The sequence below is a fragment of the Lupinus angustifolius genome, chromosome LG08 (assembly GCF_001865875.1).
Source record: "Lupinus angustifolius cultivar Tanjil chromosome LG08, LupAngTanjil_v1.0, whole genome shotgun sequence".
Classification (NCBI taxonomy): Eukaryota; Viridiplantae; Streptophyta; class Magnoliopsida; order Fabales; family Fabaceae; genus Lupinus; species Lupinus angustifolius.
Window position 1 is genome coordinate 20,792,169 of NC_032016.1, and position 20,505 is coordinate 20,812,673.

Consider the following 20,505-nt stretch of genomic DNA (forward strand, 5'->3'; position numbering starts at 1 on the left):
ACACAATGAATTTTTGGTAATTTTTATAACGTTGAATCTCTTAACTATTATATAATTATGAGGAAGGCAGACAAAATGTTAATATTACAAAAAGTACAATAAGTGATTTGAGGACAAAATGTTAGAAAAGTGTTATCCGTGAGTTCGCGAAAATTAAATTGTATTAAATTTTTAACTTCAAATGTATAAAATCTTCCTTTTGTAAATTGTTTAAGTGTGTCTATCTTAGACAGTATATAATTTATCTAAATGATTATCCTTTATGTATAGTTTAACATCAATGTGCTAATAATTAAGTAAGTTATAACTTATTTAATTGCAATAACTGTGTTTTGTATGTTTGTGTTTTCTAACTTTAGAAGTTCATATCTCTGTTTAATTGTGTTATTACTAATTTTCTGCATTGAGATCAAATAATTGTATAAGTTGTACTCAATTTATTCACTGTAACTCAGTTCTAGACAACATATATTTTCTAAAATCAAAAATTCACCATAAAATAATTTTGCAATGCTTCTTTTTTATATAAGTATAGATAAATTTATCCTCCCTCTATTGTACCTAGGTTTTGATTAAACCTGAAACCCTAGTGGTTATTATTGCAATGTTAATCATTGTTTTTATTTTGAATTCTTATTATTATTTTAGATTGATGCATTCATATACTTGCAATATTAACATTCATTTTTAGGGTAAATGTACAATATTAACATTTATATATGCATCGCATTTGTATAAGCAATGATTTGTTGAAAGTATGATTATAGAAAGTATTTGATTCCAAAATAAATCAATAAATAAAATTCAAATTGTATTGGATAATATCTCACATTTATGTTCTCTATATAAAATTATAAATATAAAATTAAAATTATGTTTATAAGAATCACATAAAGATTCATTTCTATTATTTGGAAGATACATGTTTTTGTTTTTATACAACTGTGATATTTTACTATATATATTTTCCTATTAAAACTGTCACTTTTATAATATACATATGTGAATAAATATTTTTATTGTTTGAATTAAGTTTATTCATATGCATTATTAAATTTATATGTTATGGAGAATTTAATGTATTAACAATGTATTATTATTTACCTTAAACTTTTTTATATTTTGAAGAACATATATTGTGATATTTGCAAGAAATGTTTTTTTAGAGGCTTTGTTACAAAAAAAAAAATCAAAATTCGCCAATATAGTTTAGAAATAATTCAAATAAACATATATCAAATATGTGTTATTTTTTAAAAGAATATTGAAAATGACTTTTGACAAAAATATCATCTTTCAAATCTAAGTGTCAAAATTTGAAAGTGTCTAATTTTATAATGAGACCAGATTATTCAATACATATATAGTCAATTTCTATATATGTAATAGATAGTAGATTGTTGTAATTTTATTATATAAAACAATCACAAATATAAGTAAAACGAATGTATCATAATAGTTAGAAGTTTATTTCTCTCAAGTCCAAATAAATAATGTAAAACGAACATTAATTATTGAGTAATTAATGTTAATTGTTGAATTCGTTAAACGGTCAAAGTATAAATTTGTAATTGATTGGAAAATTGATTATTGGAAATAAATCGGAGTTAATTGATTCCTCTATTGAATTCCAAAGTATCCAATGGCAGAAAACAAAAGATTGGAATTTGAATGGAAATTTCACAAAATTAATTTCTAAATTGTTGTAATATATGAAATTTTATTGAAGGTCATGTTAAACTATATTTTCACAATTTAAAGTGAAAAAACTCAAATCATACCAAGACATTTCTAATTTCATGGAAGCATTACAAACAAAGTTAATCAAAATTTATTTAAAATTCAATAATGCATATTATAAATAATTCAAACAAACATAAATCAAATATATATTACAAATTTACAATGCTAAAATTTATGTATATTTTATGATTGATTTTTATAGATTACACCTACAAGAAACAATTCATTATTGCAATTAAATCAAATCTATTTGGGAGTGGAGACCCAAATAAACGGAGTCTTTATTTGGTTAGTTGGGAGGCTATCACTTTGAATAAAAAAGATGGTGGTCTTGGGATCCATGATACTCGCTCAGCTATCATATCTCTTTTGGGGAAGCTGACTTGGAACCTGTCTCAGGGTAGCAATAAACTTTGGTGTAGGGTCCTGACTCACAAATATCTTGGAGATAAATGCATCTTGTATACCCCTATTAAGGCCTCCTCTTCCCCTATTTGGAAGGGCGTTCTTAAAGCAACTGGCGCGCTAAGGAGTGGTTACCAGCTTCAACTAGGGGATGATGACCTTTCACTTTGGTATGAGAAGTGGACTGGTATGGGTTTGCTTTGCACTATGGTAGAGTATGTTCATATTTCTGACACTCAGTTGCGTGTGAAGGATTTATGGAAAGAATCTATGTGGGACTTCAATATGGTTTATACTCTCATCCCGTCTCATGTGAAGAATATAATTTTACAAATTGTTATTTCGTCCCCATCGCTTAGTAACAACTGTTGGATTTAGGGAGATAATGCCCCAGGTTGCTATACCGCTAATTCAGGTTATTGGTGACTGAAGAGTACTAGTGTTAATGGATCTTCTCATTATCATTGGACTTGGTTGTGGCGTATGCATGTTCCTGAGAAAGTCAAATTTATTTGCTGGCTCGCTGCTCACGATTCTTTGTCGTCCAACCTGCTTTGTTGTAGAAGAAATATGACTACTTCTTGAACTTGTAGTCGGTGTAATAGTACTACTGAGCATCTCATTCATACTTTCAGGACTGTATGAACTCATCCTTGTTATGGTTGTGTTTGGGTTTTAATGGAGCTCATTTTTGGGGGAACCATTCATTTTTGTCTTAGTTGGTGGTTAATGCTAGACAAGAGAATGGTCGCCTCTTTTTAGCTGGTGTCTGGTGAGCTTGGCGGTGGCGAAACAACTCAATTTTCGGTAATACAATGTGGGATATTTCTTTCGTTGCAATGAGTGTTCATCATGATTTTGGAGATTGTTGTTCTGTTAATATTTCTTCTATTGACACCCCGATGTCTTTTGTCCACTGGTGTCAGCCTGATATTGGTTGGGTTAAAATTAACGTTGATGGTAGCTGCAGTTTGAGGGATCAAACCATTGGAGGGGGTGGTGTCATTCGCCATGAGGATGGTCTCTATCTTTCTGGTTTTTCTATTAATTTTGGTACTAGGTCCTCAATTCTTGCGGAGCTGCTGACTATTGAATATGGGTTAGGCTTAGCTTGGAATTTGGGGCACTAGAATGTTATCCTAGAGAGTGACTGTCTCGAGGCTATTCACATCATTACAGTAAGGATGCAAGTTTGCTTGGACCGTCTATCGGAGGTTATTACCAGTATTGGTGGTTTGCTCAAGAGAACTTGGAATGTTTGACTCCAGCACATCTTCAGAGAAGGAAATATGATGGCCGACTATCTATCTAAGCTTAGTTTAGGCTTGGAGAAGAACTTAAGAATTTGGGACTTACCCCATGCAGGAGCGCTTCCTATCCTGCAGTTGGATATTGCCCCTATGATATAATTTTTTGTCTTTTGTTTTTTGTTTTCCAATGCACCAAATTTTTTTAAATCAAATCAAGAATATTGTTTTTTCTTAAGCCACAAATAGAGGTAGAAGAATAATATGATTAAAATGAATAAATTCGTTACAATTCATTACAAACTCTCATACCCACTACGCCAGAATAGCAAAACAACAATGCTTAAAATTGTCATTTAACAACGCTTTTGGGACGCTTTATATGTGAGCGCAGTAGTACATAAGGTTATAATCAACAACGTTTTTTGAAGCGTTGTAGAATGTAGACATTTAACAGCACTCACTGAAGCAAACACTATTAAATGTCTACTTTCTATATAAGACAATATTTCTCTCAAACATTCTATCAAACACATAACAAACATGTTCAACTCCATCATATTTACAATAGATTTGTTAAATCACTAACGACTCCAGGTTCTTCATAGTTTTGAACATTAAAATAATAATAATAATAATCATTAATCTTATTCTTGGTATAGTGAAATGCAAAATTAATATATTAAGCTTAAATTTTTCGGGATCACATCTGTTGTTCCACAAAGTGTGTCACTGTTTGTGATTAATTGAAAAAATATATTAAAAATTAAAATTTTAATAATTAATTATTTTTCTGACCAATCACAAACAGTAATAGATTGAGTGGTACACTTTTATGTGATAGTAGATGTCCACCCAAAATTTTCAATGTGTTTGATTGGCAAATCATTGATGCTAATTAAAAGGAATATATAATGAATATATGACGTAAATCAATCATGGTAATTAAACAGAATATATAAGGAATGTATAATGTAATAAAGTTTTTGATAATGCTCATTTTTAGAAGATTATTTTAAATTAAAAGTTAATATATTAAGTTTAAAAAATATTTCATGTGTAATGTATTTGATGCATTATGAAGTAATAAAAGGAAAATAAGGACGTAATAAACTATATGATAATGCTCATTTTTAGAAGATATTTTTTTAAATTAAAAGTTAATATATTAAACTTAAAAAATATTTCACGTGTAACGTGTTTGATGGGTTATGAAGTAATAACATGAAATAGGGTTAGTGAATTAAGGAAACTTAAGGTATTTGTTCTATAAAGTTATTCTGCATTCAGAACAATAATTTAACAAAATTAATGGAACCTAATGAATTGTTGATTTATTTATAATTGAGTTATTATTTAATAAGAGTTTAAAATTTATGCACTGATAGTGTAAAGTTTTTTACACTGTCAGCATCTCATTCACCATTAATTTGTATTACTTTTGCTTGAGAGTCAATAGTGGCTAATAAATCAATGGTGGATGATTTGTTGACAGTGTAAAAAACACTTACACTGTCAGTGCATACATATTAAATCCATTTGATAATTGATTATTATTCACTTAAAATAAATGATAATGATTGTTTTTCATCTTATGTGTGGGGTTGCACACTAAAAGGTAAAATATGTTGGAGTAAATTTTTTCATTGAGGTGATGACACATGTCCTAGGCGATGTAGCAGTGAGTTTTTTTTGTTATATAGTGTTTTTTCATCTTATGTGTGAGGTTGCACACTAAGAGGTATGAAGCTTTTTGGAGGAAAATTTTTCATTGAGGTGATGACACATGTCCTAGATGATATGAAAATAAGTTTTTTTTGTTATATAATAAATAGATTTTCAGTTTTAAAGGATTCATTTATTCCTTTTTAACTTACTCTACATCTATTCACTAATTCAAATTAGTTATTTCTCTAGAATTGATGACTAAGATATGAAATAAGTTTTTAAACTTATTCTTTGAGTAAATAAATCTCATATCTTTTCGGATATACAAACTAATTTTAACTAATATATATTACCTATATAACAAAAAAAGCTCAATCATGACATGTGTCAATCTCTCAAGCTTTCATGACATGTGTCAATCTCTCATCAAAACCAAAGGTCCCTCATGACATGTGTCAATCTCTCAATCAAAATTTTCCCTCCAAAACATGTCAACCTTCCGTTTTTGTTCATTGTACAATTTAAATTCTAATGATTAATGGGTCCATTTGTTTTTTATTCTATAAATAAATTACATCTCACAATAAAGGGGATTGAATCTCTTTTCACACGTGAATTACTTCTCCACCATTATCATTTCATATCTCCATATTCTTATCCATTTTCCTTTCATATTTCTCTCTTCTTCTCTCACATGTCTACAATCCAATGTTTCTTTCGTAAATCTTCATTTCGTTAAACTTAATATGATGACTTCTGTATCCCGATACTAAATCTTCATCATTGTAGATTTGTTCTTATTTTATAAATATGTTATTGACAGTGTATTTTTATTGATTTTTTCATTCATTAACCTAATATGATGACTTTTGTATCCCATTACTCAATGTTCATCATTGTAGATTTGTTCTTCTTTTGTAATTATGTTGTTTAAAGTGTATTATTATTGATTTTTTCATTCATTTGTTTACTTTTAGACATGTTCTTATTTTCTAGATATTTTAATTGATTTTTTGTTTATTATGTATGTGTATTCTTATTTTTTCTTTGATTTATTTATATTGTATATATGATACGATTGATTTTATTATTTTGTAGATTTGTTCTTCCAATAATCATATTTCTTAGTGTATGATTTACAAGGATTTCATCCTTAACAATGACCAAACTCTCAATAATTATGTTATGTACCCGATCTCCATTTATATATATACATACATTTAGTTACAAGTTACAATATTGTATTTGTTTGTTTGTTGTTATGAATTTATTTATCTTCTCATCTTATCTCGCTTTTATCATTTTATCTCTTCATTTGCAGTTTGACTCTCCCTTAAAGCATATCTACGATTTAGTGTTATATCAATGTGTCCTTATCTTACTAAAATCTTCAATTTATTCTCATTTGCACAATAAATGAATTTGATTATTTTTTCTCACATGATATTTGTTAAAATGTTTTTTCTCATGTGGTTATTTTTCTAAAGCAGGAAATACGAATTGACCATATTTTTTGTTTCGACATTTGCAGAAAAGAAACCTCACATCATATAATACAACGATTAGAGGTTATATTCATTATGTGAGTGTAGAATAATAGTTCTTTAATTTTAGTATGTGTTTGTTCTTTTACATTCAAAATTATTTTTTTTTCATTATCTGAATGTGTCAACCTTATATTAGTAAGAATAATCTTTAATTTTTTTATTCTCATCATAAATAATTTGGCATGTTTAACTGTTGAATATATATATTTTATCTAATTAATCATAATAAATGTGATCATCATATGAGTCATAACCACCAAAGACAATTTAATTTCATCTATATTCTACTATATAAGTAATAAATTTATGGAATATTAATATTTAATTCCATTTATTTTCTGTTTTGTTTGAATTTATGGATGAGTTACAAAAATATAATATAAATTTGCATAATTATAGCTAATAAATTTCTGGAATGCTAATTGAGTAATAATTACTCATAAATATATTTGAATGTATTAATTGGTAGTTACACTTTAGAAACTGAAATTATTAGGTATGTTTGTCTTTGAATGTATTTTACTCTATTATCTGAAAACTAATAATTGTCCTTCACAATTATTAGCAATACTTTATGAGAAGTGAAGAAAAATTATTATGTTAATAGATAAAGAAATAAATTCAATTATGAAGGTGAGTTTTTTTATTAGTGGATAGAGTAATTGAAAAGTATATTCTCCTCATTCCACATCTTTTGATATTTAAGATTATGCATTATTTAAGAAATTGTTAAAAAATATAAATTTTTAGTACAATTAGACTAAATAGCTACATTTGATGCACATTAATAATGGGATTAAAAAATAAATGAAGAAATATATAGTGAAAATATGACTAATAAATAAGGGTATAATTAGAAAGTAAAATATAAATGTGTATTAAGTTTCAAAATTTTCAAAAGATTTGTAATAAAATGGAAAATTTAAAATATTAAAAAATATTAAACTATTGGTGCAACAAAAGTTTTAAAATTTCCAATAAAATGTCATTTCCAAATTATTGAAAATGTTGGAAATGATATTTTTTCATTTTCAAAATTTTCGACAATAAAACTCATGTTTCTGGAAATATGAAATGAATAAAACAATACAAACATATTTTTATTATCATTTTTTGTTTTCAGTGAAAATAAAAATAGAAAATGGTTAAAACAAACACACCCTTAATTTTGTATTACACATTAACCTTATTCTCGTTTTGATCGGTGTTTCACATGAAGTTGACCATGTCTCCTTTAATTAAGGGTATATGTACGGCTTGAGGCAGTATAAACATGCATTTTTTTTCTTCATTTGAGCAATATTATTTTCTTGAGCATGGTTTCATTGACAAATCCTTTTTTATTTTGTTTTTAAAATGAGTATAATATTCATATATTGATAATATAAAAATTTATATAATCTTAATATATTATTCACCATTTATTTAAAAGTCAATACTAATTAAAAATAAAAAAAATGAATGGTCAATGATAAAATGATATTACTCTTCTAAAATGGTTCATTAAGTATTTTTTGCGCTTAGGTTCCTCAAAAATCTCTATCAAGTTCTTGAATTTAATTTTTTTAATCTTAATATGTAATTAAAAAGAAATATTATAAAACGTACAGGTGGCACCACCACGATCCCACTCACTATTCCCGTAGCATAATCTTTTTCTTCCACATTTCACTCTCCGCCATTGCTTCCTTCATAATTCATCTCTCTTACACCCATTTTTCTATTTTCATTTTCACAACCCACTTTTCTTCTCCCCTCTTGATTCCTTCTATCTCGATTCATTGTTAAGGTATTTTTCATCATATCTGAATTTTTCAAAGGTATATTGATATTGTTGTGATATTTGATGAGAAAGTTTTAGCCTTTTTCGGTTTTTTGGTTTTAAAATTGATTTTTTTCACATGTGTAGTTGTTTTTGTTTCTTGGGGTCCCTCTAAAACAGTTTGCATGCAATGGGGTTTCAATGGTTTTTTCCCTTTTAATATGTGTCGTTTTCATTAGTTTGGTTCAATTTGTGTTAACGAAAAGAGTAATTGTGATGTAACCAATTGTTGTACAAATTTTCTTTCTTAAATCATTGTTTAATGTTCTTGAGGAAGAAAAAGCTTTCATGCGGATGTTTCTGGAAATTGGGTTGTTCTGAACTTCTGATCTTCATTTTTGTGGCAAGGTTGGTATAAATGTTCTCAACTTACAATTGTTAATAAATGGTGCCTCTTTGGAATATTTGATGTCAATTCCAATATGAGGGAGTGGCTCCTTCCTTTTGTTTGGATTGGAATAATTAATATAGAACTTGAAGATGTGGAGTATCATGATGAATTGCTAGAAATCGATCAATAATATGTGAGGATTTGTGGGATTTTGGCATATTTTTCAACCATATGCATGGAAATTATCACTCTTTTGAATCAACATTGTGAATATGTTGCTACAGAACCCAAATATGATCATATGAATTAAAAGTTCGATTTGTGGATTACCATAATGCATTGTAATAAATAGATTTCTAATATGTGAGCATTTGCGAAACTTTGGCATATTTTTCAATCATATTCATAGAAGTAGTAGTTTCTTAATAATCAATATTGTGAATATGTTGCTATACAACCCAAATCTATTAATATGTATGCGATTATGACTTAAAGGAACCTTTGGCATCCACTGATAAATAAATTTGGTTTAGGATCCCTAGTTATTACTTCAAACTGGTTATCATAATGTTCCAGGTCAATTGCTTCTGTTTGGGTGTGCCTGCAAAAATCAAATAGCTTATAGCCTTATACCATGGTCAATTGGGGGTAAAATAACAACCGATAATTCTACAAGTTAGCTGGGGAAAGAAATCAACAGCTTAAACTTGTTTTGGTGTATATGCAGCTGCTGTATGAAGTTTCTCTGATCTGTGACAGGTTATTTTGCTGTGGAAGAAAACTCAATGGAATCCACATGCTTTGACTCTACTGGAGGAGTCTCACCAGAGAAAAAAATGAAATTTACTTCAGCAGAGACAACAGTTTCTAGTAATGATGACGGTTGCTTTGATTGCAATATCTGCTTGGAATCAGCTCATGAACCTGTAGTTACTCTCTGCGGTCACCTGTACTGCTGGCCATGCATATATAAGTGGATTCATGTCCAAAGCTCTTCTGTTGAACCCGATCAGCAGCAGACATGTCCAGTTTGTAAAGCGGAGATCTCCCATGCTTCACTAGTCCCTCTTTATGGCCGTGGAACATCTAATTCAGAATCCGATGAAGCCAAGAAGCTTCAGATGGGTCTAGGAATACCTCATAGGCCACCTCCTTACAACTTGAATGCTACGTCAGCTTCTACTCGTGCATCATCGACTTCACATCCCACTCAGCAACTTCATCCAAGTTATTTCCAGTCACAACCGCGACCAATTCATTATCAACAATACTTTCCTCACATGTATGGAGGTTATGGCACCAATGGATTACCTTATCTTGGAGGAGCTGCTATGACTAGTTTTTTCAATCCAATGATTGGTATGTTTGGGGATATGGTTTTGACAAGGATTTTCGGGGTTTCAGATGCAAATTTGATCCCTTACCCTCACAACGGAAGTGGCAGTCCTACTAGGATGAGAAGGCAGGAGATCCAAATTGACAAGTCTCTGAACAGAGTATCTATCTTTCTTCTCTGTTGCATCATTTTGTGTCTTCTCTTATTTTGAGTATATTTTATTTGCAGACTGTATAGGCACATATGATGTGCAGTCCTGAGCATAATGCTGTTCAGGAACCACTATAGGTTGTATGGTTATGTAGATAGTAGACTGAGGTATATATTTTGATTATGATTATGACAATATTGTATCCTGTTTATTTTCTAATAAAGTATGGCATGTATGTTACTGGATGAAAGTTTATGTTCCTGATTTGAAGCCAAATGACTCAACCAGGATGTAGGTTATGCATGGATATTGTATATTGTTAATGCATGCAGTTTACATTCTAGATTACTCATTAAATTGTGCATGAAACCAGTGTTTAGATGCTACAATAGTAGTCTGAAAGATGTATTGAAGTTGTAATTGGGGTGTTGAATAACTGATTTAGCTGCTGTTTTGGTTAATAGCAAAAAGCTCTTTTTCAATGTTTCATGTTTTTTTTGGGAATGTTTTATGTAAGGTTTGCTGTGAAATAGGAAACAAATGAACAAGGATTAAGCACACAAGTGAAGAAAAAAATCATCTTTATAACGTTTAATTTTGTACTAGAATGATTCTAAATCCTAAATTTTACTGGAGTTTAGAATCTCTCCAAATTAACCTTGCTTGTAAATTTGTAGGAATTGTTTTAGGGTGATAAAGCATGATTCGATTTAATAATAAGGCAGTCATGGTTACAAAGTTTCTCAACATAATAAAAGAAGAAAATGTATGTGCCTTTATGCACGTTAAAAGATTACATATGATGCATCTGATCAATTTCAATACCATAGACACAACAAATGTGTCTAGTGAATTGTGACAGAATGGAAACTATTCCTTTATACTTATACATTGGTGGAATATCTTCTTGCTATTTTCTATCAATTCTTCTGCATTATCATAATCAATATCATGGGAACGAAGCAAAGCTTTAACTATATTAGAATGACACCCTATACCCATTTTTACAAGCTTTCCACAACAATTCTGGCCTATGCTGCCCTTGTTGTGAATTACGCTGTTATACACTTCCTGTCCACAATCATAGCCAATCTTTCCTATGCAGGATGCAAGATATATGGCATTACCTGGGTTGGTAAGTTTATCACATTTGTTGTAAAGCTTATCACTCTCGGTCAAAATTTCAGTCCAATTATTCGTTTTATGCTCTGGAGAGGCTAGAGTAGACAGGGTCAATCTATTGTGACAAGGATAACCCAGTTGGACAAGCTTGTAACAACAATTTAATGTTAATATAGAAGTTTGATTGGGAAGGAACAATTTGTCATACACTTGTTCCCCATATTCATGTCCCAACTCTTCTGCACATTGTTGTGCAGTAATCTCTTCCTTAGCTATTGTAGTAGTAGCTATAAAGAAAGCCACCAAAATAATAATGAGGTAATTGCTAAGCTTTGCCATGTGATTTTAGAAGAATGGCTATGTTTGTTTTCAATGAAATGTGTTTGTTTAAATATTTGAGGGGTGCATGTAAGTAACTGAGGTTGCATTTATTATGGTTCTAAATAAATCTGCTGTTAAACATAAAATTAATGTTGCAACGGCTTGCACACGGTGAAATGGTTAGACTTGATTTAAAATTATAGGCCTAAATAAAGTATGTTATATATGCAACATTAAACTGCTTAATTTCATGGTTTTTATGACAAATACTAAGAGAACGGTTGGGGGTTCAACTTAGTGGGAGTTTGGTAAGGGAAAGGAACTTCTGATTATATAAGATGAAGAATAATGTAGAAAACGACTCAAACTTAAATAAGGGGATTAAGTTATAATGATATTCAATAATGTAGATTAATGCAGGATGAGCCTAAGGAGTAAGTGGTGACATGGGTGTGTCACGGTCACCCTAGGCTTTTAACTCTTGTAATAATGTTAATTTAGTGCATTCTCTCATGATTAACAAGATTGGCCAGATTCAATTGACTCAATATTCGTAAGCTAACATAGTAAGAAAATTACTAACAGTCCATCCTTACCAATTTCCATCGAGGAAACTGCTACTGTTTGAGTTCTGGACAACATTGTTTGCCTTATTATTAGAGGGGAAAAAGTGCATAAAAACCCTCTAAAATTTATGACTTTTATAAGTAGATATTATAACTTTTATTTTTATTTTTAATTAACTCTTAAACTTTATTACTTGCTGAAATTAGTCGTTGTCAATTACTAATAGACCAATAAAGAAGCAAGGAAACTAATATTATACTCACACCAATAATAATATAATAATGTATGTCAACCAACATAGATGATTGAAGGAAATAGTATGAAAATATCAAGCACATGATAAATGTATTTAAGATTTAAAGGTGATTAATATATATATATATATATAATGATTTAGTAGTTGATTTTAATCCAAAATATATGTGTTAGATTTTTTTTTTATTAATTCAAAATTATCTTTATGTGAAGATAAGTATGAACAATTAAAGTTTAAGGGGTAATTTGATATCCTTCTTAGAATACCTAAATATATTTATTCATTTAGTGTTATTTTTTAGAGATCCAACATAATCACAAATAAATTTGGTTACAAAACTTTGATTTAAAGGAACCATTGGCACCCATGAGGAAATAAGTTTGGTTTGTGGTTGTTATCACTTCAATTGGAACATAATCACAAAATACCCGGTAAATTGCATATGTTTGGATGTGCCTGTAAAAATCAAATAGCTTATGCTATTTGTGGGGGTTAAGTAGCAACTGATGATTCTACATGTTACCCATTAAACTTGTTTTTGAGAGTATGCAGCTGCTGTATAAAGTTTCTCTGATCTGTAGCAGGTTATATTGCTGTAAAAGAAAACTCAATGAAATCCATATGCTTTGACTCTAATGGGAGAGTCACACCAAAACAAAAATTGAAATTCACTTCAGCGGTTGATAACCCAGCTCCTTTGAAAATGTATAATCTTCTTTGAAAATGTTTTGCAAAAGGTTTATTGGAAATCAATTGTAAAGAAATTGAATTCATTGTATATATAAAAACATGAGGAATACATATATATATATATATATATAGTGTATAAAAGATAGCTTATAAACCAAGCAAGTAGAATAACTAACTCATAACAATTAAAACAAGTAACTAACTAACTCTTAATCAAAACTAGCACATGTGTAAAATAATTGTCCTCTTACAAATCAACTCTTCTAGAATTTTATGGAATATGGCACTGGCATATGCCAACTTGGCTTATGCGTCCAAACTACATGATGCGCCTTGCCCTGATGCGCCTGATCTAGTTTGCCTGACATGATGTGCCTGATGCACCCAACTTTATCATGTGTCTAGTGCACATTCCTTTGTCGGTCATGGTCTGCTTGATGTGCATAGCTTTGTCCTGCACTGGTGCGTGCCTAGCTCGCCAAATGTGCATTCCTTGCTCGGTCATGGCTTGATCCTAGCACGATCATTGTTTGATCCTGATATGGTCATGACATGTTTCTGGTACGATCATGGCTTGATCCTAGCTTTTCATGACTTGTGTTTGGTACTATCATAACTTGCCTTCGCACAATCATTACCTAGGCCAATTCCTCCATTATCTTCATTAAGGTTTGTTGTTAACCAGGAGTAAAAATAAAAAGAAGGGTGAAACACACAAGGAAAAAAAAAGAATTATCATTATAACTTTTAATTTTATAAGATTTAGAATTATTCTCTTCCAATTACTTCAAGTTGCTTATATATTGGTAGCATTTCTTTCCCCTATTATAACATAACTCTATTTAATAATAATGCAGTCATGGGTATAAAGTATCTCCACATAAGAAAAAAGAAAATGTATATGCCTTTATGCACTTTAAAATATCACATATGATTCCATATCTTCTTTTAAAGAAAAGAAAATCAACACTCCTTCAAAGGTATCTAGTGAACTGTCATCTAGAATGGAAGCACTATATACTATTAAGATTTTTGACACTGTTGGAATATTTTCTTGCTCTTCTCAATTATTTGAGTTGCATCCACATTCCTCAGTTCAGGGATACGAATCAAAGCCTTGGCTAAATTATCATGGCAATTTTGACCCATTTTCACAAGCTTCTTACAACATTGCTTACTAACATTCCCATCAAACACTATGTGTTTACTCACTTCATCTCCACAATCAGTACCAATCTTTTGTATGCATGTTGCAAGATATAAGACGTTACCCGGGTAAGTAGCTTCATCACACTTGTTAAAAATGTTATCGCTTTTGACAAGAATTTCTTTCAAATCTTCATTTTCATGCATTGGAGATTTTGCAGTAGCCACTGTCAATCTAGTGTGACAAGGATAACCCATTTGGACAAGCTTATAACAACAATTCGTGGGTAAATCAGAAACATTGGTACCGAACAATCTGTCATATATTTGCACCCCACATTCTTGTCCGAAATACGTTTGACATTGATATATTGTATCTAAAGCTGGGATCTTAGGCTTCTTAGCTATTGTGGTAGCCAAAAAGAAAGCCACCAAAATAATAATATGACTGCTAAACTTTCCCATAAGATAATTCTCTATGTATATGTTTACTTGTTCAATGAAAATGTTGAACTTGAGGTTTGTTTAAATATTGAAGATGCCCATAGGTAACTGAGGTTACATTGATTGTGTAACATAAAATTAAAGTATATGTTGCAATTTAGAACAGTTTGTAGGGTCCAAATGGTTTGAAGTTTCTGGACATTATAGGCACAATAAAAGTATGTTACTACGTTGTATGCAACATTAAACTGCTTCTTAATTTCATAGATTTTATTAAAAATATGATAAAATATCTGTTAATTTTATTGTCTCGAGAATCATTTAAATATTTATTATGTTATTTTTATCATTATCAATTGATTTTTTGATAGAATCTTAACAATTTATACTTAAAAATTACTCACCCTTAAATAAGGTAGATCTAGAGAAGATAAATAAATAATTCAGAATTGGTAGCATCTAATCAATTAAACATATTTTGTATTTAAATATTTATTTATTACTCATTAAATAATATTTTCAAGAGTTGTGTCATATGACATCAGATGCTCCACCTAACTATTTTTTTTGTTTATTTTTTAAGTAATAATATTATGCTTGAATTTTGAAAACAAAATCTTATCACATGAGTCACATCAGTTATACGGGTTATTTTCTGACAGTGATCCTCTCAAGTTCGATAAACTATATTTTGACAAAAAAAACAGAGAGTAATTTATTTCTGAATCTTAAACAAACGAACTTTATATTTGTTAATAAGCAAACAATTGTGTGTTTAGCCTACCAAAATCTTGCTTTTAAGGCAAAGCATCTATGATTGAAAGGATCAAGGTGGTCAGTTTAGAAAATTTAGTCTGTGAGAAGAGCATAAGATAAGTTACTTACAAAGTTTATTTGATCGAAAGTTATGGTGTTATATGAGGACATAGGAAACTCTATTAACAATTTACTAATTTATAACTCATATTTACACTAGTATTATTTCTTTTTGAGATTAACAACTTCATTTTTATTTGGACCTCCCATAATATTTTATAATTTAATATACATACATTTTTAGAAATTTAAAATAATATTATTTTTTCCTTATAAGAACAAATATTATTTCTATTCTTAATTTTATCTTACAATCTACCACACAATTTTCTTCTCCTCCTTTTTTGGTTCACATTTTCTTACAAGGATATTCATGTGAAATGAATATTTTTAATAAATAAATAAAATTAGTATCTCACATTGACAAATGAGAGAATAATATTTTTATTCAATAAGAATATTTTTATTTCAGTAAGAATTGTAAGAATAAGAATATGCAATTGAAAATAAGTTATAAGCTAATGACGTATGACATTTTGTATCTATCACATGATTTTATTAAATAAGTTGTAATTTAAAATCAAAATTTTGTATTATTTTCGACATTTTGTATTATTGCTTTGAAAAGGAGGTTCAGTACTGAGTAGTGCTTGTCAATTTAACTTTTTTATATCCATGTGATTTACAATACAATTCTTAAATGAGTGCAACTATGCAATGGCACGCTAATCAAAGATATCAAATGAATTACGTAAAGACAAAAACGTTCTAATTTCCCGACAGATTCACTTGGATTTGTCAGAGTAGAGTAGACAGTCCAAGAAAGCCATGACATCACAAAATCTTCATAAAATCACGTCCACATTCAATTATTGTTGTACCTACGTGAATATTTTATTCCACTCCTTCTAATAATACTATCCAATTTTCTTAATGCATAAAATAGAAGCAATAATCTTCACTTCAGTAGTGTAGAGTAATATTGAATCTTGAATCCCCATTTGGTTTCTATTCATAAAGACAATGACAAAAATAGAATCACAACTAGTGTTTCTTCCTTCTCCAGGCATAGGCCACCTTATCTCCACCATCGAGTTCGCCAAACTTATCATAAACCGCGACCACCGTCTTTCCATCACAATCCTGGTCATGAAAACACCGCTCCAAACCGTTACACCCTCCTTCACCGACTCCATATTTTCCACCAAACGCCTCCACGTCATCAACCTCCCTCAACCCCAAATCACCAACTCAGATCTCAACGCCCCTGGCTCCTTCATCACTACTCTCATCCACACCTACAAGCCCTACGTCAGGGACCACGTCACCCAACTCGTTAACTCACCTCACTCGCCCCGACTCGGTGGATTCGTCGTCGACATGTTCTGCACGCCAATGATTGACGTGGCCAGAGAGTTTCATGTCCCCGCCTTTGTGTTCTTCACTTCTAGTGCTGCATCTTTAGGTCTGGTGCTTCATCTTTATACTCTTCGTGAACGAGATGGTTTCAACGCTACTCTGTTGAAGAACACGGACACTGAGTTGGTGATCCCGAGTTTCGTTAACCCGGTTTCGGCAAAGGTTTTGCCCAGTTTCGTTTTGAACAAGGAGTGGGAACCGGCTTTCTTGATTCTCGGTGAAGGATTGAAAAAAGCTGATGGTATTATAGTAAATTCATTCGAGGAGCTTGAGTCCCATGCGGTTCACTTTTTGAATCTTGCTGATAATAATAATATTCCTATATATCCGGTGGGACCCATTTTGAAAATCAATGATGATAATGATGTCGTCATCGTGAAGTGGCTAGATGATCAACCTCATTCTTCGGTAATATTCCTGTGTTTCGGGAGCATGGGTTCTGTCCATGAGGATCAGGTACGAGAGATCGCACGGGCTCTCGAAGACAGTGGGGCCCGCTTCATTTGGTCTCTGAGGAAATCCCCACCGAAGGGTTTAACCAACATGGCCCAGCCCACTGAATACGCTCCACAAGAATTGATTGACGTATTACCTTATGGGTTCTTGGATCGGACCGCCGAGACAGGACGGGTTATTGGGTGGGCCCCACAGGCCCAGATTTTGGCCCACCAGGCCACCGCGGGGTTCGTTTCGCACTGTGGTTGGAATTCAACGCTGGAGAGCATATACTTTGGGGTGCCAATAGCCACGTGGCCGCTCCATGCTGAACAACAAATAAATGCTTTTCAACTTGTTCGTGAACTCAACATGGCTGTGGAGATTACATTGGATTATAGGGTGGAATTCAAGGTTGGGAGTAACACTCTTCTTGGTGCAGATAAGATAGAAAGGGGAATAAGGGATTTGATGGAGAATGATGAGGTGAAGAAGAGAGTGAAGGATATGAGTGATGAGAGTAGGAAAACGTTGACTCTGGGTGGATGTTCCTACTCTCATTTGGGACGTTTCATTGATAGTATAATCAATTAACTGATAGAGTATGAAATATGATTGTAGTAATTTTCAGTCTGAATAATTTCAAGTTACCTTGCACAATGTTTGGAAATGTGAATAGGTAAGTTATTTCAAGCTACCTTACATGTGTTAAACTATGTGGCCAACGGTTTCGAGTCATTTCTATGCAACCGAAAACCCAAAGAGAGTCAAAGGTACAATTCATTTTTTCAAACCAGAGAAATTCAAGTTCAAAGAAGCAAAACTTGAACCCATCCCACCCATTTGCCAACCCAAAAATTCAAATAGAGATACTAAGACCTCTATATGCCTATCAACTAGAGATACTAAGACCCATATATTCCTATCAACTTTATAAATCATCTTTTAGATAAAAACGAAAACAGTCTAGTTGCCCGTTAAACAGACTTAACAACAAATAAAATGGAATGTCAAACTCCAAAAAAAACTATTGAGATAATAGTAACTTGTTTCAATGATTTAATAATAGAGTCCAACACTTAAATGACAATTGTTTCTCAATTCAAAACACATAAAACATTACACGTTCACTTTTTTTCCATTGAAATGGACCAAATCATCAACAAAATACAAAAGAACATGTACTATATTAAAAAACAACAGAGGTTGTTTCCACGTTCAACCACCGAAGCCATAAAGAGTCCTTCCCTGTCTCTTAAGGGCATAAACAACATCCATGGCAGTAACAGTCTTCCTCCTCGCGTGTTCAGTGTAAGTAACCGCATCACGAATAACGTTTTCCAAGAAGATCTTCAACACACCTCTAGTTTCCTCATAGATCAAACCACTTATCCTCTTAACACCACCCCTCCTAGCCAATCTCCGAATCGCTGGCTTCGTTATGCCTTGGATGTTGTCTCTCAACACCTTCCTGTGCCTCTTTGCTCCTCCCTTTCCAAGACCCTTGCCACCCTTACCACGACCTGACATTTTTTCGAAGGAAGATTTTGGGGAATTTGAGATTTAGGGTTTTGATTTGAATCTGAAATAAAATAGTGGGAGTGATTGGGGTTATTTATTGGAGCGGGAAGAAGGGGTTAGTGAATTTCTAAATTTTGTTCTTGTCGTTGGATTGGATTTTATCCACGGCTAAGATCCCTAATCCGTGGACTGTTGTATGGGAAATTGAGGGACGTCGATAGATAACTTTTAACGGTTAGATCTCGAATTTTCAGGGCGTGTGCGGATCAGGAATTTGTTTCCCTTTCCGATTTTTAGTTTTGGACCTTCTTCTTTTCTTTTCTATTGTTTAGTATGTCATATAATTTTATTGAAAAGCATAACTTCAAGGTTTTTAGCCATACAATTATAATTGTTGTATCATTAATAGTTGTATATAATTAATAAGTATGTATAATTATATTAAAATAATATTTATTTTATTTTTGGTTTAGAGTGAAGTAAAGTATTGAAGTAACATTTCTTTTTCTTTTTTTAAGAAATATTACAAAATATATCACCAACAAATAGCATACATTGTGGCACTGAACTTTTGATAGGTCTAATAAGCACATCCAAACTAATATAAAGAAAAAGGTGCTCAATATTAACTCTTAATAATGTAGTTTCATGACAATAAGAAAATATTCCCACTTTATATTATATTCTCACATTAATCTTGATCATATTATACTAATTCTTCAATATTTGAGTATAGATAGTGTAAACACCTTTCTTTTATAAAGCATTCTATAAAAAAAATTGAGGCACCTTGTCATATATCTTCTTTTACTTATTGGAGATTTCACACTATAATTTAATATATTGCTAGTTATATATACTTTTTGGGTATTAACAAATGCACATAAACTATATACTACGAGTTTTTATACTATCAATTTGTTATCAATTATTTATTTTTATGTATAATGTTTACTTAGAACTTAATAATTTTTAACAAATAAATAATGAATAAAATACAAATACCATTTTTGGATTAAATGTTCAAGGTTTTACCATTCAATTTTATTTCATGTAAATAATTAATTTAAAATCATCTCAGCCTATCATAACTTCTTCTCTTCTATCATATTTTTTATTATTGAATAATCACTCCTTTGTGACATATCTTTATATTCACAATAAATTGTTATATATTTGTAAATTAATTATTATTAAACAAATATTACTACTTTGTGACATGTTTATTTTCTTATTAAACAAATATAAGAGTATATCATTTTTTATTATCAATTTATTATTCATTCTCTCTTCACCACACAACTCATTAATTGGAAGACTCACTTAAGTTTAACTCCACAATTTTCTAACACCAATTGATATGCACAGTCCTCTCTGCAACTCTCTAGAAAATGATGAATTGTTCTCTCTTTTCAATAAATTGTTACAGACATACTAATTAATACACATAAAATAGAAGAAGAATAAATAGGAGTGTTTGATCAAAATACAATAATGTTTTTTAATTTGTGTACATTA

At 30.9% G+C, this 20,505-nt stretch overlaps 5 protein-coding genes across 6 annotated transcripts; 2 read left to right on the forward strand and 3 right to left on the reverse strand.

Annotated features, from left to right (window-relative positions):
• On the forward strand, positions 8,230-10,500 carry LOC109355106 (E3 ubiquitin-protein ligase RMA3-like). Of its 2 annotated transcripts, XM_019598047.1 has the most exons (3): positions 8,231-8,399; positions 8,706-8,780; positions 9,523-10,500. In XM_019598047.1, exon 3 carries the CDS (start codon positions 9,549-9,551, stop codon positions 10,308-10,310), a length of 762 nt encoding a protein of 253 aa, XP_019453592.1. In that variant the 5' UTR covers positions 8,231-8,399; positions 8,706-8,780; positions 9,523-9,548; the 3' UTR covers positions 10,311-10,500. The 2 variants fall into 2 exon arrangements, with proteins under 2 accessions (XP_019453593.1, XP_019453592.1); XM_019598048.1 differs by lacking the exon at positions 8,706-8,780 and having other exon boundaries at positions 8,230-8,399.
• Positions 11,121-11,711, reverse strand: LOC109353997. The gene has a single exon (XM_019596353.1). The coding sequence runs from the start codon at positions 11,709-11,711 to the stop codon at positions 11,121-11,123; it is 591 nt and encodes a 196-aa protein (XP_019451898.1).
• Positions 14,230-14,817, reverse strand: LOC109353998. Its single transcript, XM_019596354.1, has one exon. The coding sequence runs from the start codon at positions 14,815-14,817 to the stop codon at positions 14,230-14,232; it is 588 nt and encodes a 195-aa protein (XP_019451899.1).
• Positions 16,559-18,060, forward strand: LOC109355105 (anthocyanidin 3-O-glucosyltransferase 2-like). Its single transcript, XM_019598046.1, has one exon. The coding sequence runs from the start codon at positions 16,636-16,638 to the stop codon at positions 18,058-18,060; it is 1,425 nt and encodes a 474-aa protein (XP_019453591.1). The 5' UTR covers positions 16,559-16,635.
• LOC109355107 (histone H4) lies at positions 18,549-19,066 on the reverse strand. Its single transcript, XM_019598049.1, has one exon. The coding sequence runs from the start codon at positions 18,994-18,996 to the stop codon at positions 18,685-18,687; it is 312 nt and encodes a 103-aa protein (XP_019453594.1). The 5' UTR covers positions 18,997-19,066; the 3' UTR covers positions 18,549-18,684.